A 15617-nucleotide genomic window follows, 5' to 3' on the forward strand; every position below is an offset into this window, starting at 1 on the left:
TCAGTTATTTTAGATTTCCAGTTCTATGGACAGCAGCAACTTTCTGCATYGGAGTATGGTCAATTAATCCTAGTTTTAATAACACTTCAGTGAAATTGCTGATTCCTTACCAAATAGCTTGCTGTCAGCTGAACTGAAAGGCAGGTCCTAACCGGTGGAGGGTGCTGYGTTACCCAACCCGGTATCAAACTGGTAGAGTAATACATTAATTATCAGCTGAAGAGAAAGTCAGGCGTTTCGGAGGAGGGATGTTGGTGCTGGACATTCAGAGTAAGGGTAGCCGACAGCGAGCATGGCTGAGGGCCAGGGGCTGTCTGGCGGAAGATRCTGCAAAGACCTCACTGAGGCTTCTGGTCTTAAACCTCTTTGTCACCCCACTCAGAAGGGCTGAGGTAGAAGCTGGTCACTTAAGCTTTAACTTCATAGGATCATAGGATAATTAATTCATGTTGGCAGGGATCTCAGGAGGTCTATAGTCCAACTTCCTGCTCAAAGTAGGGTGAGCTGTGAGGCCAGACCAGGCTAAAACTGTTGAAGGCATTCTTTTGGGCAACTCTGGTAAAGCATTCCTCCATTTTGTTAAAGACTTCTGTTCACAGGGATCCACCTGTAAGACCTACTGATTGCACCACTTTTCCACCTACTCTTTGGCAGACTTGCTGCCGAGTATGTTAGCTTCACTACTTAAAAGCTGCACTTCCACCATACAAACTTCCACTGACTTCACTCTGACCATGCATGACAGCAACTACAAACCTCAGACRAAAGAATCTGCAGAGTCAGGCCCAGTATTAAAACTATGAGTTTTCCTAAAAAGCCTTTGTTTAATAGATGTTGCTAGAGGAAAAAGATCTGCAACTCTCATTCTTACATTCACTCTCTCACTTATGTTCACATGAATGAACCTTTTCAGGCAGGATTCATGTATTTAGGTAAGTGCACAGGGATAAAAGATGTAGGAGATCTCATCGCATATCTGAAATTTTGGTAAGAGAGGATATGTGCAAAGAGGATGCACACAGCAAAGCTTACTCCAAGCTTTCAAGACCAAATCCTATCATCCTTGTGAAGAATCTTCCCAAAGTAGACCCCAGGCTGCAAGATGGCTGTCAAGAGATGAAATTCAAATTTTAAAAGATTATAAAGAGTCTATTTTAATAATAACCTTGAAGAAAATCAGTGCGATATTTTTTAGATTTTTTTATTTGCTTTAATCCCTTAAGTGTGTACTCAGAATTTGTTCTCCTGACATGGTTATTTCTTACAGCAAATTAGAACATTATGTTCTGTATTTCCCAGCTGTAGTTCTTCAGAGCTTGGCTAAGCCATGTTTATTGGAAGATCTACTTTCTTCCTRTAAAATCATGCTATGGCTCTGAAACCGAGAAAGGAGCGCCTGAGGCAGGCAAACTGCAAAGGTCTGTCATACAGGCCAGAGACCTTCATCTGGACCTAATGTCTCAGATCAGAACAGCTTTTAGGCACATTTGTAAGATTTGTATTTTACAGCCTTGTTAAATTAAGAGAAAAGGCCTTTTGGCTTCAATCGGGCTGAGATGTTGCTCTACGAATAAACTAGTATGTAGCATACTGTCAAGGATGTTACACCTTCTGTCAGTGTCCCCTCATCTTGTGAAATGGGTGCTTATAGAGGTTTCCCTGAGGACGCTTAAATGCAGCRAGTCAGTCCGCTGAATCGCATATATTACTAAAACAGGGGGAAAGCACTTTTTTGCTTTAAAAATCAGGGGGCCGAATACTCTGTGATCTAAGGAAACTATCATCAGCTTAAGGTGAGCAAAAGAGCACTTTTCAATAAGCTTCAAAATGCTGGACTCAGCGCTGCAACAAAAAGCGTATTCAGCTGATCTGGTTAATGTGGGGTGCGTTGATGCTGAAGCTTTCAGACCCAGCAGATACAATAGAAGTGGGTAACTCAGTCAATGAATTAGCAAAACAGCTGCACCATTCTGCTAGTGTTGCAGACTACATCAATAAAGTGCTTTTGTCTCTTCCCTCACAAAAATCAAATAGTGATCCTTCATATTATTACAATGCTAAAGTTGGGTAAACAAATGTGGGTAAATAAAGTAAACTAATGTAACCCTTCATTGCTAAATGTCCAYGATGATATTCAAAATATGACTCTGGTGTCTGATATGTCTGACAGTGGCAGAATTTAGGAGCATTGATCTGCAAAAGTAAGGCAGAAAAACCTGGCTGTATCTACATGATAGAYAGGCCCTAAACAAGTAAGTTTGGCCTACCAAGAGCCACAGAAGAATACAAACAAGCCTGAGGTGGATGCATGCCAAGTTGAGCTATTAGCTGGAGGTGAGACTGAGCTAATGCAGCATCACAACTTTTTATGGCAGCGCTCCCAGCACAAGCTCATGTTTGCCTGAAATCCACTGTTAGTTATTCTCCAGGCACACGTATTCTGGTAAAAATATTTACTTAGGTGCCTACAGTTCTGCTCCTGCACATAATTAACAGATGTTCTTGTGGGCCAGAGAGTGCAGAACCACTATCTATTAGATTTGGCTCTTCAGGACTTTCTAAACTCAACTCTTGAGTTGTAAATTGTTACGATGCCACCCATAATGACTCAAGGACTGCAAAACTCCTCTGGAAGGAATGTCTTTCCTTTAATTAAAGGCACTTCTTTAAATGCCATACATAGTCAAAACCCAAGCTGCCRCTGTGAAGTGAGACCAGGCCACGTTAATCATTGCAGCATGCACATTAGGAAGCGACGAGATGGCAATCAGTTGGCAATGCGGTGCGTTAGTCTCAGTACCGCAGCCAGGGAAGGGCTCACGTGGTAATCGCAATCTAGCATGAYGTTACGGCTGGCGATAGTGTTGCCCAGAGACTCCCCAGGGGAAGTACTGTTTTCACAAAGCATACGTGACATTAGACTGTGAAATAATTAGAAAAGCATGACTGASTTTTCATTTCATTTCATATCCTATCTTATTTATATGTGGTTTTCTGAGGAAACTACTCTGGCATTATTTAGTACCTCTTTCTTGCTGAATCTGGTCAAGTGGATCTTTGTTTTGAAAAGATTTTTTTTATTCGGGAAAGTTATTATGGTATTTATTACCTTATTGACAGTGTGTTTTTATTTCCAGTCATAATGGAGTTTCTCTCACAGTATACAGTTGATGTCAGGATTTGTATTTAATTAACATTTTTCTATGCTAAATTCCTTTAAAAACCCTTTGATTAATGCTATCCACATGTAGAGAGAGGTTGGAATTTACTGTGTTCAACACTGCCGTCAATCAGAACRAGTAATCTTGCTTGCAGGTATTTGTCCCTGTAAATATTTGTATTAYCCTAAATATTCCAAGTTATATTTCAGTTAAGAAATTCTCCTCMCATAACTTATTTTTATTCATATAACATGAAGCTTAAACAGATTGAGTTGAAATTAGTATATAAAAGTAGTGGCTTTGAAAATCCTCGACCACTGAAGGATGCTCAGAAGCACTTAACTCAGATGAAAAAAAGTAGAGGGCTTGATTTGAAAGCTGGCCATAAAGTCACCGTTTTTCAGGGATCGAGCTGAGGGCTGTCTTTACTTCTGTCTCGTTGCCCAGCTCTGCCTGTGTGGCTAGTCAAATCCCAGTGTAGATACACACTTAGGGACCCCTGCTTTGGAAGAACGGTGTGAGAGCGTTGCATACACCGAGGAAGAGGAACCCGGCTGTGATGTTACACTGTCTGGGCTCCTCCACCGTCGCAGCAAAGCACCTTCAGCGCGTTGTACAAACTCACTGTTTGCCAGTGAGCTAAGGCTCTGAAGCTGCCTCCTGAAAATTCAGTGTTTACAAGAGCCTTTAATTGCACTTAATTGAATCCTTATTCATTTTTAAAATTCAAATAATAATGATCTGTAGTCTAACCTTAACATAATGCTCTTTGTTTGATTTGCTTCATTGTTTTAGCTCCAGAAGTGTTCCAGGCCTTTATGGACAGCAGCCCGGGATACTCGTACCCTGTAGACTGGTGGTCGCTAGGAATTACCGCGTATGAATTACTGAGGGGCTGGGTAAGAATGTGAGGTTTGGGGTTTTATTTAATGCTTTGACTGAGAGACGTCCAAAAGTTTACAGTGTCCCCCTGAGCATATTGTTCATGATAAACTTCAAGTGGATGAGGCTGAGGTTTGGGTCTGGAATGCAGTCTTGAACCTTTCCCAACTGAAAACATTTTGGGGCAAGTTTTCTCCCACTCTCAAATACTTTATGACAGTTTACCTAAAATGGGCATAGACTTTTGGTGTGTGCTAAGAAAAAGACTATTTTTTAATGGCTGCTTGTTGKTGCTGAATTGGAAGCAGTGGTATTTTTCTATATAGAAGTTAAGTAACTTGGATCTTTATTWTATCTTTGATTCTCTTGGCTAATACCCTAAAAGAGCTAATATAATATCCTAAGATGTTTGGCCCAGCTTCAGAAAATGCTTATCTGCCAGTGCACTCATTACTTATCTAATCAATTATGTGAATAAGCTTAATGAAAAATCTTCCTGAGTATGGTCGAATTACACAGAAAAAAAATGGAAAATCTTGTTCCATTTTGGTCCAAAGGATTGAAGTTTGTTGGTTAACTATTTACTATTCCCTATGGAAAATAATACTTTAAATACTGTTTCAGGGTAATGACATTTAGCTTGCAGAGCTGGGATTTTTATATTTAAATCATACTCTGGAAAAGGMTTTTACTGCATTGTGGTATGCTGTACTTAAGGGAGGAGTACTTGTTAATATATCACACTAGCACACAGTACTGCTACCCTGTCCTGCTAAGCACTCTCTAACATAGGACAATCCAGCCCACAAAGATCTCACAGTTTCATGTGGAATGACAGACAAAGRAAAATAAAATAAAGAACAATTATTACCACATTTTTAGGAGGAAAACTAAGCTTCAGAGTGCATGTATATTGTTACTCCAGACCATAAAACCAGATTTTTCAAAGTGTTAATATTTGGCCATATTTAAAAAAAAAGGCCTTTGCAATTTTTTGCCACCATCACTCTGAAAAATTACTGAGCGTTTAGGCTGACGTTGTCCCCAGTATGGAGCATTTTAACTCAAACAGTTAAGGTCTGGCAGTGATAAATACATACTCAGCCTTAGTGGTAGAAGGTAGTACTAGTTGCACATATAATAAATTGAAAGAACATACTGCTGTTTTAATATCAGTCTTTTTCACCAAAAGGTTTCTCCGAGAAAGGAGCATAATGATTCATTGTGCAAGTAAAGCTGAACTCCCAAATCACTATAGATTCCTAGTTACTTTAATAAATGAAAAATTATAGAGAGTGGTATCCATTTGCCAAGATCAGCAGTCTTCTGTGGATAAGTTTATCCGTCTAGGGGCAAAGCAAAGCGGAGGCTGAATCGAACCAATTTTTAAATAAAAACATTGCCATCTGTCCCTGCTCCAGCCAGCTGAGCCAGCTGCTTGTGTTGCACCGAGCAGCGGTTCTTGCCCGTTGAGCAAGCCAGAGGGTGGCTTGGCAGCCTATGCCTTTCCACAGACTAGAAAAAAATGAGTATTTTTTCCCTTAAAATTTAATTCTAAGTTTTTCCTCGCCTAGCCAAGGCCTAGGCCAGCAGGAGGGATGCCGAGGGACGCAGCAGCGGGTCGCGGACGCGCGCTCGAGCCGAGGCGTGCCGCCGGCAGCGGCACCCACGGGCCGCGGAGCCCGCCCGCGGCACGGGCCGCGCGGACAGCCGCGGGGCGGCAGCTGGGGAGCGCGGGGCTGCGCGCCCGCGCCGGCGGCACCCAGCACACCCCGAGGCAAGGAGAGGCAGGAGCAACGGGCCGGTCTCCTGGCTGCGACCTTCTCCAGCCGGGTCTCTCCGAGGTCTGGGTAGCACATGAAACTACCCGCCTGAGTTCAAGGGGCACTAGATAAAATTGATTTGCTCTCTGTTGTGCTGAATTTTTGTTCCTATTTGCCTCTGCTCTCACCAGCTGGAGCTATCCTCGAGGAGGCTGCGGCCACGCGCGCTGCAGCTGTTGCTGCTGCCTTGTTCTCTGCCACCAAAACCGCCGAAACGACGCGGGGCTGGAAACTGGGCTGTGGCCACTGCAGCGGGCTGCAGCCGGTGCCGAACTGCCCTGCCCTCCTCTTGGTTATCCATGCTAGCACGAGCACCTCGTACCATGTTGCAGGCACATTTCTCCCCCTTTCCAGCTGCTAATAGGAGACCTGACAAACAAAAAAAAATAGCAGTTTCTAATACTTTGCACTGAGTGTTGCTCCTTTTCCCAGCTCCATGAAATTAAACTGCACGATGCACACCACGACACAAGTCATCCTGCTCCTATGCCTCTACGATTTCAAATGGACAAAGCTAAAATATTGTATTAACTGCTTAGAGAGGCAACAAGAATTTAACAGAGCCTACTGATGAAACAGTAGGCAGTGAAAAATGCAATCAAGGTAGAGTATCATTCTAATAACTCGTTTTACAAATGCATGACTTCAAAAACTTGTTCCTAATAATGAATGAGAATCTAAATTATAGGGAATCTGTTGGTTTCCAAATATACATTTAATCCAGAATAGATCACAGCATTCCTCACACAAAGCACTTTAGAGCTTTGYGCTTCTCCTCACCCACAGGAAAATTCAGGCACTGCAAACACAGCTCACCAGGTCCGTGTCATCTATAGGCCCATAAAATGTGTCAATTTTAGATTTCAAAAAGACAATTGAGGAGGGCTGTAAGTGAGAGAGACTACATTTTTATTGTAGTTTTGGGGCAGATTTTTTTTTGTATGCCTGCACTACATTTTTGAATTTCTCCCTCCACTACTTGGTAAATCAAGGATTATAAAGCTTCCTCAAGCCACCAGTATTGTCACTTTAGATCAAAGTACTTTCTACTACTATAAGTAAAAAATAGTAAACAATCCACATATCACATAGAATGCCACAAGAACAAACTTATTTCTTTATCCAGTTTGAACTGATATCAGATATACCTTTTATAGAAAGAAAAATTTGAAGAGAAAATGCATCTACAAGTAATTATATTCATAAAAAAAAAAAAAAAAAAAAAAAAGCACACCCACAAAGAAGAATTAGCCTCAAAGTTGTTATAAGATGTTTTGGTGTTTCAATATTTCCAAGATAAGCAATGCTGAGCTCAGGGAAACATGAGTTGTCTACAGTCTTGTATCCATTCTTGCTRACTTGATGTTGATTTAACTTTATCCCAGAGGCCCTATGAAATTCATTCGGCCACCCCCATTGATGAGATACTCAACATGTTCAAGATAGAAAGAGTTCACTACTCATCCACGTGGTGCAAGGGCATGATAGCATTACTGAAAAAGGTAAGAAAGATAAAGTCCTTTCTTCCTCCCTCTTCCAGCAGTTCCTCCAGCAATTGGGCAGGCATCATACAAGCAAGACACAGCTCACAAACTAAGTAATTAAAATTTCAAGGATTAGGAAAAAAAGCTTATTTTTAGACTTTTATGAATATTGGTGATGCTGTATTATCTCTTTAGAAGCTATATTATTCTTTGGCTTAGATATGGGTCTTTTAGAGGCCTGGAAGAAATAGAAATGTAATGTTTCTGTTTATTTTATAAGATGTTAATGTTAGCAAAAGAACTTTGGGAATCAGTGATTTCCACTCTGGGCCCCTGCCCCACTGTCTTCAACTCGAGTGGCAGATGTGGCAGGGAAGGAAGAGCCATGAGGCCCTCTGAATTTGTGCTAAGATTTCCAGCAACAGTAGTTAGAAAAGGGCTGTATCTCTCCCAATCCCATGTTGCTGTATTTGCAACAACAAAAGTCCAGCCATATTATGCTATATGTTAGTAGCTACAAAATGGGCATCCTGATCCTGGAACTTGCTTCCTTCCTAACCTCCTCATATGTTCATTTGTTTTAATTTTTTGACCATACTGCAAGGCTCGTCTGCTCCTTCTAGGTATTTGAAATCATCAGTCTTGCTGGTTTGAGCAGGAAGTGTTTCTGAATGTGTGAAAAGAGCAATAGAAGATCAATTTCTTTTGCTGTAATGAGCAATYTATTTTTGATAGATGGTGCAATGAGGTGGTTAATTTTAATTGCTGCCAGGATGCTCACTGTAATAATATCTTCTAATAAATTAAGGACTAAATACAAATTGGTGGATAGCATTGAACTGTGATGTTTCATGTCACTTGGACTCTTGTGTGTTTGTAAATAGACTTTTATTGCTAATTCGTTTCTATATTTTAGGCCTGAAACAGCCATCTGGTAGCAACTAAATTATCTTAATACCCTATGAGCTGTTACTTTTATTTTCTAAGATTGGGCCTTCTAGGAGGTGTTAGATGATTCCCTAACCATCTTCCCACAATAAGTTGTGTATCATACAATTTATTTGTGTGATACATTTATTCTTTTACTTGGCATCCAGTTCCTTAGGAAATGCCTTGTCTTGATCACAGCTCCTCACTAAGGACCCAGAGTGCCGTCTTTCAAGTCTTACGGACATCCAAAACTCTCCATACCTAGCTGATGTCAACTGGGATGCTGTTCTAGAGAAAGCCGTGACTCCAGGTTTTGTTCCTAACGTAAGTCAATATTCCAGCTGAACTGTGTTTGCAAATTCCAACTTATTAAAGTTACCACCATTGTTTTAAGCGTTTAAAACAGACACTTGCATTTATTGCTCTTCAGTGATTTGCGCTTGACAAAAGCTTTACTTTGGACTCTACCTTCATGTACTCAGACACAGCTAAGAGAAAATTTGGCCTATTTCATTAGATCAAAACAAAAACTAATTAACCTTGGTTCACTTTTTGTTCTATTTCAAATAAAAAACACCTTCCAGACTTTTCATTTTGGCTACTTTAGAACAAATGTTTGTCAGTGTTAACTCTGAACCAAAGAACATTTCAAGTCTGAAAGCTATGCATCATGATAACATTTCAACACCTTCTAATATTCAGGTGTGCAGACCCTCTTTCACCTAAAACATACTATTTCAAAAGACTTATTTATTTCCTTTGTGGCAATTCAGATTCTATTACAGCATTTGGTGGTTTCTGTTTTGTGGTTCTGTTTAGTTGGTATTTTCTGGATTTATTTTTTTTGTTCATTTGTTTAAAATGGCCCATAAATTGAATGGCTTGGAGAGCCATGAATAAAAAGCAATGACTGGTAACCACATCTTTCTCCAGTTTACCAAGGCACAGAAGTTATTTCATGTCAAAATTCTTCTCTAAACATTTGCAACAGCCTAATATTATTTATACTTTTTTATGTAACCATGGATAAAAAAAATAAGGAAGGTGAGGATAGCTAGCTTCTCTCCTCATCCAGGTATATATCAGAATTCCTGCTAAATCTGACAGGAATGGCAGTAAAAAGTGACTTTTATCCACTTGGATTAATCTAAAAGTCGTATAAAAAGCTTGCTCAGACACTTCAGGCTACAGGCTGATATTACAGGGCTTGTTCTACCAGCTGATCAGGTGCATTAGGAAAACAAGTGAAAAGGTGAGAGAAAAAGTATCTTTTCTAGCATAACAACTTTTTTTTTACATTTACTTTGCTGTTTCAGGAGACCTAGCTTGGCCAGGCATTTTCCAGGGAATTTTCTTTCTCTGAGCCCAGCATAATCTACACTGATTAACTCTGGGGCCACACAGCAAAATATTTTTTTGTTTTTTCCTGTTCTCTTTGGGAAAGAGGGTGAGTTGAAGCCAATATACCCTGGGATGTGAGGAGGATTTTATAACTGAGCGTTTATTTAAGCATATTTTAAATAGTGAAACACAAGTATCAGTTTAATCATCATTATTGTTTTTGAAAAACCACAAATAAGTTATTTTGGCTCCTATTTAAAACTCTCACCTGATTAGCACTTGAAATTCATAAGCATAACAGTGTTTATTGATCATATGGGAAAAAAATGCACACGTGACCAACAGACTATTAGATCTTGTTATGCCAGATGAGGAAATCCTTTTCTAATCACCCTTTTCTAATAATGAGAGGGCKTGGGGCGGAGGAACTGTAACAGACTTTGCAAGCAAAAATAGTTATTGTTCCAGTGCAGGTGCTTTTTTTAGTAGGGGAGTTTGCTGGTCTAGTCATACTAGTGATCTATTTCTGCTGTACGTAAGGTTTGTCTTTGAGAGCAATAGGAAAAAGATCAGGATTTCTGAGGCAGAAATGAATTCCATGTGCTGGCACCAGTTTCTCGCACCACAGCCTACAGCAAGATAATCTGCATGGGAATGCATCTGAGCTCATCTTAGGTACAAAACCTGAGGTCAGCCCCTTCCTTCCTTTGCTTTCTTCAGTAGTGTCCAGGCACCTGAACCCACCTGCAGCCCTTCAGAAACACAGCAGGGGTATATACATTTTAACAATAAGGTCTTAGGGCCAATTTCTATCCTTCCTGCACTATTACAGTACTGTTTCTGTTCTACAACACTAATTTATATTTTGATGAATGCTCTGAGGCAAATTCCTCTCTATAATTGGAGTAACATGATTGGAGTCACTCTAAAAGTAGATCTGTGTATAGCTAGGAAGAGAATCTAACCTTTTGTAATTGCTTTATAATGTGATTTTTATCTTTACTGTGTTATTTAGTCTTCAAGCATTGCTCCAGGCCTGGAAAAAACAGTTCTCATTTTGCATTTGTAGGTGAAAAGTTGGATTGTTAGTAATGCTATTAACACTGACTGGACCAACCAAAAAATGCAATAATGCTTCAAAGAATAATTTTATATCCTTTTGTACCAGAAAGGAAGACTGAACTGTGATCCAACATTTGAACTGGAAGAAATGATTTTAGAGTCTAAACCTCTCCATAAAAAGAAAAAGCGACTTGCCAAAAACAAATCAAAAGATGGGTCTAAAGAAGGCTGCCCACTGGTAAGCTGGGAACTGTGCAGTCAATGGCATCTCACATGCTTTCTCTAATGGTGATCAGTTAAGTTCAGTTTTATCATCTCTGAAAATAGACTTGGTCTCCATGTGTGTCATTTGATATATAGCTGCATAAACCATCTCCAAAGCAAGATAAAAAGCAACCATTTATTTCAGTCATAAAAGTAACGGTATTTTATGCTATAATCATTTTTAAGATTCTCACAAATGCTCATTTAGTATGAAAAACTGTTGCCAGTTGGCAAATAAGCTTCCCACACATGGGCAGATAGTTATAAGGAGTATTTATTCACTGCTAGTACTGAAAATGAAAGGTATGCAGTGAACAAAGTCCTTACTTATAAATGTTTTAAAGCTGTCTTGCGCAGTCTTTACTAATGTGTCCCACATAGAAAGACACATTGTATATTCAGTCTAAACTTTCAGGAAGATTAAGAAATAACCACTTTCCMGACTTGAATTTTCATTTCAGTGAGGCTTTACAGTTTCTGTTGCTACTCCTAATGATTGTGAATGTTCATGCAAACCATTCTTAGAGCTGTCAGACAAAAATCCTCAGGGATCCTTTGTGGGGAACATCTCCTGGAAGAAAGGAAGATTGAKTCTGCTATCAGTGTGTACCTTTGAAGAGTCTGCAATATGCCTCTTGATAGTATTCATTCATAAGTTGTTTTGTTCAGTATCATTTCTGTTGTTGTGATTTTGTCTAGGATTTTCTGTCATTTTTAATCAACCTATTCATGCTGTTTTTTAAAGAACGTACACCTGCAGCAGTGCTTGGAAACTGTTAGGAAAGAATTCATCATATTCAACAGAGAGAAGTAAGTGCATTCCTTAATGCCTATTTAGCATTCACTACTGAAATTAATTTCAGAATGATTTTTTTTTCCTCTAGTCTTAAGGAAAGTGATTAACGATCACAGCAGCAAGAGCTAAAAGGCTGGATTTCCATTGATTTCTTCCTTTTACAGTCTCTGCTGGGTTGATATTGTAGTTCTCTCTGAAAGCAAGCAGAAGTGCTTATAGTGAAAGTATTTTAGATAGATAGGTAAATGTCACTMACAATCTGCAGAGAAACTGTTAACAATTAAGCAAAAGAAATATAATGCAAGGGGCTGCTTTTTCAAAAGAACAAAGCCAAAGGTAGAGATAACTCATGAAATTAATGATATGAACTGCAGTGTTCTAAGGCAGATACTCTACTGTACTTTACTCCATAAAACATGTTATTTCAACATCAGTTATTTCAACAGAACTAAATATTAAGCAGAAAGTGTATCTGAGAGGAGGGAAGTACTTCATAGTCTAAACATTAGCCAGAARCAGTAGAAGCACAAGTCTGAATCCCTAGAATGTAGATTTTCATCCTACTGATATACTAGATTTTATGCATTTTACTGTGTTTGAGCCACTATCAACCTGTTAGTTTTGTATTTGTATTAAAGATATAGTTCGTAACATCTTCATCCAAGTATATTCAGTAGCTTTGTTYGCTCTTGTTACATCTACAAGCCTTTAAAACAACTTTGTGAAATGTTAGGAATTATTTTAAGAGTCCTTATAYCTTAAAGCTTACAGTGCAAGTAATTACTCTCTTTTGTAATTAAAACTGGGAAAGTGGTTGTCAACTCTGCATCATTCAGGCCATGTCATAAAGGAAGTTATGCCCTGGGTCACTCCACTTCTCTGTTACAACCTGTGGGCYGCCTCCGTGCCCCGCTGCTGACTGCTCCACGTTCCTCTGAAACTGCAGCAAGGACTTACAAGGAAAACGATGTCAGATAGATCCTTAGTGCCGTTTTGCACGATCTCTGGCAGAGGGTAAGAGCCATAAACAAGCAAAGCCAGCACATGTCAGCTCGTAGATTTTCAGAGACCTTGGTGAACTTCTCTGAGCTGGTTCTGGTRTCAGGGAGCCTTTCTGCACAAGCTGCTGCCTCTGTTTGCTGTGCTCGTCTAGCCAGAAGGTAGCCAGATGGAAGGCTTTGCTTTTGTTAACATCAGTATTTCACTGAATGCGAGCTACAAATTCAGGTACATGAGTATCTTCTGTTGAGACACAGGTATACGTCTTCTTTGCACACTGATTTTATCTTTCGTTAATTCTAAGGCAAGGGTACATACTGCCCTGATCCAAACTAAAATAACACAGGAAGCARGGTCGTCTGCAATCCAAATTCAGATTGGGTGGAGAAAATGTTTTTTTCTGTTCTTTAAGAGTGATATTAAATACTTACTTGGAGAATATGATTTGATTTCAGGGGTGTGTTTAGCCCTTTTTGCCAACAGAACTTTTCTGTCCTTAAATCAATTGCTGTAGACAGAGGCTTTATTTTTTTCCTCAAATGTGCTGCAATATCTGTGTGCGTATTCCCAAAGTCTTGCCAGCAATTTTTCAAAAAGTTGGTCTTATTTAGAAGCTGTAGGCTATGTTTTCAATATCTTTGAAAAAGAGAGAAAGATTATGGAGATACCTATTTTGTTTCTTCATAGTTTTATTAAAAACCTGAGCACAGATTATCCTGCGATCTTAGTGACATTATCACTAAACAAATCTCCACATACATCTACATCTATYTGCAGATGTTCAAAGCCTGAAATAGCCCAAAAGGAAAGAAATAGATGCAATATTTTGTTGTAGTGGAATCCTATTTTTTGCTCTTCATGGTTCCTGAGCTTCTTCCGCTGCCTGAAAAGATGTCCTTAAGATTGAAATAAGAAAATAACAGAAGAGAAAACACAGGAAGTATCTACTTCTAAGAGAGAGTAATGTTTCAGTTGAATGATTCTAAAGGTTTGTCATCAAGATTATCAGCCCACTAGTTAAATTAAAACATTTTATGCTACATTTTGACAAATAAAATATATATTTCAAATACGTATATATAATGTACATGCAGATGAGTTAGAATTATGTAGAGATAGTTTAATAAATGGATTGAAGTGACATGTAAATTGCCATATTGTTAAAAATTGTAGTATAAACTGTCACAAATTTACTAATGATTTTGAGGATTGGAGGTTGTTTTATTAATATTAATATACTATAATAGTATTGCTATGATGCTGTATGACACAGCATCCAGTAGCTGTCTACTACCCACTGATTTCAATAGGCTTCCCCTTTCCTAAACCTCTAGTAAACCTTATTTCTCTTAAGATTTGTTTGAAGCAATCACACTTAAAACATTCAGCCTGAAATTGAGGCAGTTGCATGGCTGCTTCACATTTTCCTCTCTTTTCCTCCTGTTATTCCTAATGTTTGGCTATAACTAGTCCTTTCTTAAAAGGTACTGAACAGATCTAGGTGTACGGACAGTCTTCTGTTCCCAGAATAAACAGCAGAGGTTGAGGAGGGTTGATAATTTACAGGTGTTATTGTATTTAACATCATGGTTATGCTTTTGTCCATATTATAGGCCAAACATTTATTTAATAATCTCTGCATTTTTTATAAGATCAAATTTATTGTCTCTTCTTTTGTAGTTCCTTTTTTTTCAATTGTCTTTTCAGATTGAAATCCAGAGTCCCCGAGTGCTCTCTTTCATTTCCTTTTGATAGGAATTGAATATTCATAATGATTTCCAGTATACCTCATTGAATGAACTTTTTTAAATATGTATTTTATGTCAGTGTACTGTCTCTTGGGACATTTCTATTATCATAATCCCCATAATGTCTGAATACTTTTTGGATGAAGTTACAGCATAACTTTTCTTTTCTTGACACTTTTCTGACCTTGGTTCAGCTTAAATCCATCTCTTTCTGAGCATTTCAAGTGATTGTGGGGCTCTTCACTAATCTCTTTCTTTTTCCTTTTGTAATCTTCAATTCTGTGTACAGTTCTGCTTCCTTATCTCAAAAAAGATATAGTGGAATTAGAAAAGTACAAAAAAGAACAACAGGATTGATCAGAAGTATGACATGGCTTACTCTGAAGGATTTGGTAGACTTGAACTTGTTTAAACTCAGAGAAACTTCAGTTCTTTTATAAAGGTTTCCATGTGCTGAGCTCCAAACTTGATCAAGGTAGAGATAGTTTTGGCTGAGATTGTTTCCAGTAAAATAGACGTAACTCTTGGTGCCAATGAAGAATTGTCCTTCTCCACTATTTTTCATTTAGACATTACCCAAAGGGTCACTCATCCTTGAAACTTTTGCATGAGAAATAAAGGAAGAGAATATATAAAAGCAACTACTGTGAGCTGCCTGCTCTCTACTGACAGTTTTACAAGAGGGGAACTATCTGTCTCTTTCAGAATTACACCCAGGGCAAGCTAGGAAATATGTGCCTTCCTTGAGAATGCACTTGGGACCATACTGCAGAGAGTTATCCTTATTCATGGGCAGGTGCCTGCATCTTATGAACTAGATTCTGACAAACTGGATCAAACATTTTCTCCTTGTGGTCCCACAAAGTCTAGTAACCAATACATTAATTTCATAGCTGCCTTCCTGTTGCTTGTGCATGTGGATCAAAGGATATATTTAAACTAGAAAAGTAGTTCATATCTAAAAATGTAACTGAACAAGACAGATACTGTTTAAGATGCACCTGGTCTTGGACAGCCACTAACACATTTCTAAGAGACACTTACTTTTCTAATCTGAGTATGGCTTGAATGTTAGTGTTAATCAGTTGTTTTAGTTTCAGTTTCTTAAATGGTTGCTCATCATTTAC

The 15617-nt window shown here is 38.8% G+C and overlaps 1 protein-coding gene across 1 annotated transcript in view; it reads left to right on the forward strand.

Annotated features, from left to right (window-relative positions):
• STK32B (serine/threonine kinase 32B) overlaps nt 1-15617 on the forward strand; it is a 134442-nt gene that overhangs the window by 108548 nt on the left and 10277 nt on the right. Inside the window, exons 7-11 of the mRNA XM_085309684.1 lie at nt 3957-4060; nt 7252-7368; nt 8479-8604; nt 10790-10921; nt 11693-11757. Of these exons, the coding sequence (XP_085165810.1) occupies nt 3957-4060; nt 7252-7368; nt 8479-8604; nt 10790-10921; nt 11693-11757 (544 nt within the window). The remainder of the gene's footprint in view (nt 1-3956; nt 4061-7251; nt 7369-8478; nt 8605-10789; nt 10922-11692; nt 11758-15617) is intronic.

This window comes from Rhea americana, unplaced genomic scaffold (assembly GCF_003343005.1).
Source record: "Rhea americana isolate MKP2758 unplaced genomic scaffold, rheAme1 scaffold_30, whole genome shotgun sequence".
Taxonomy (NCBI): Eukaryota; Metazoa; Chordata; class Aves; order Rheiformes; family Rheidae; genus Rhea; species Rhea americana.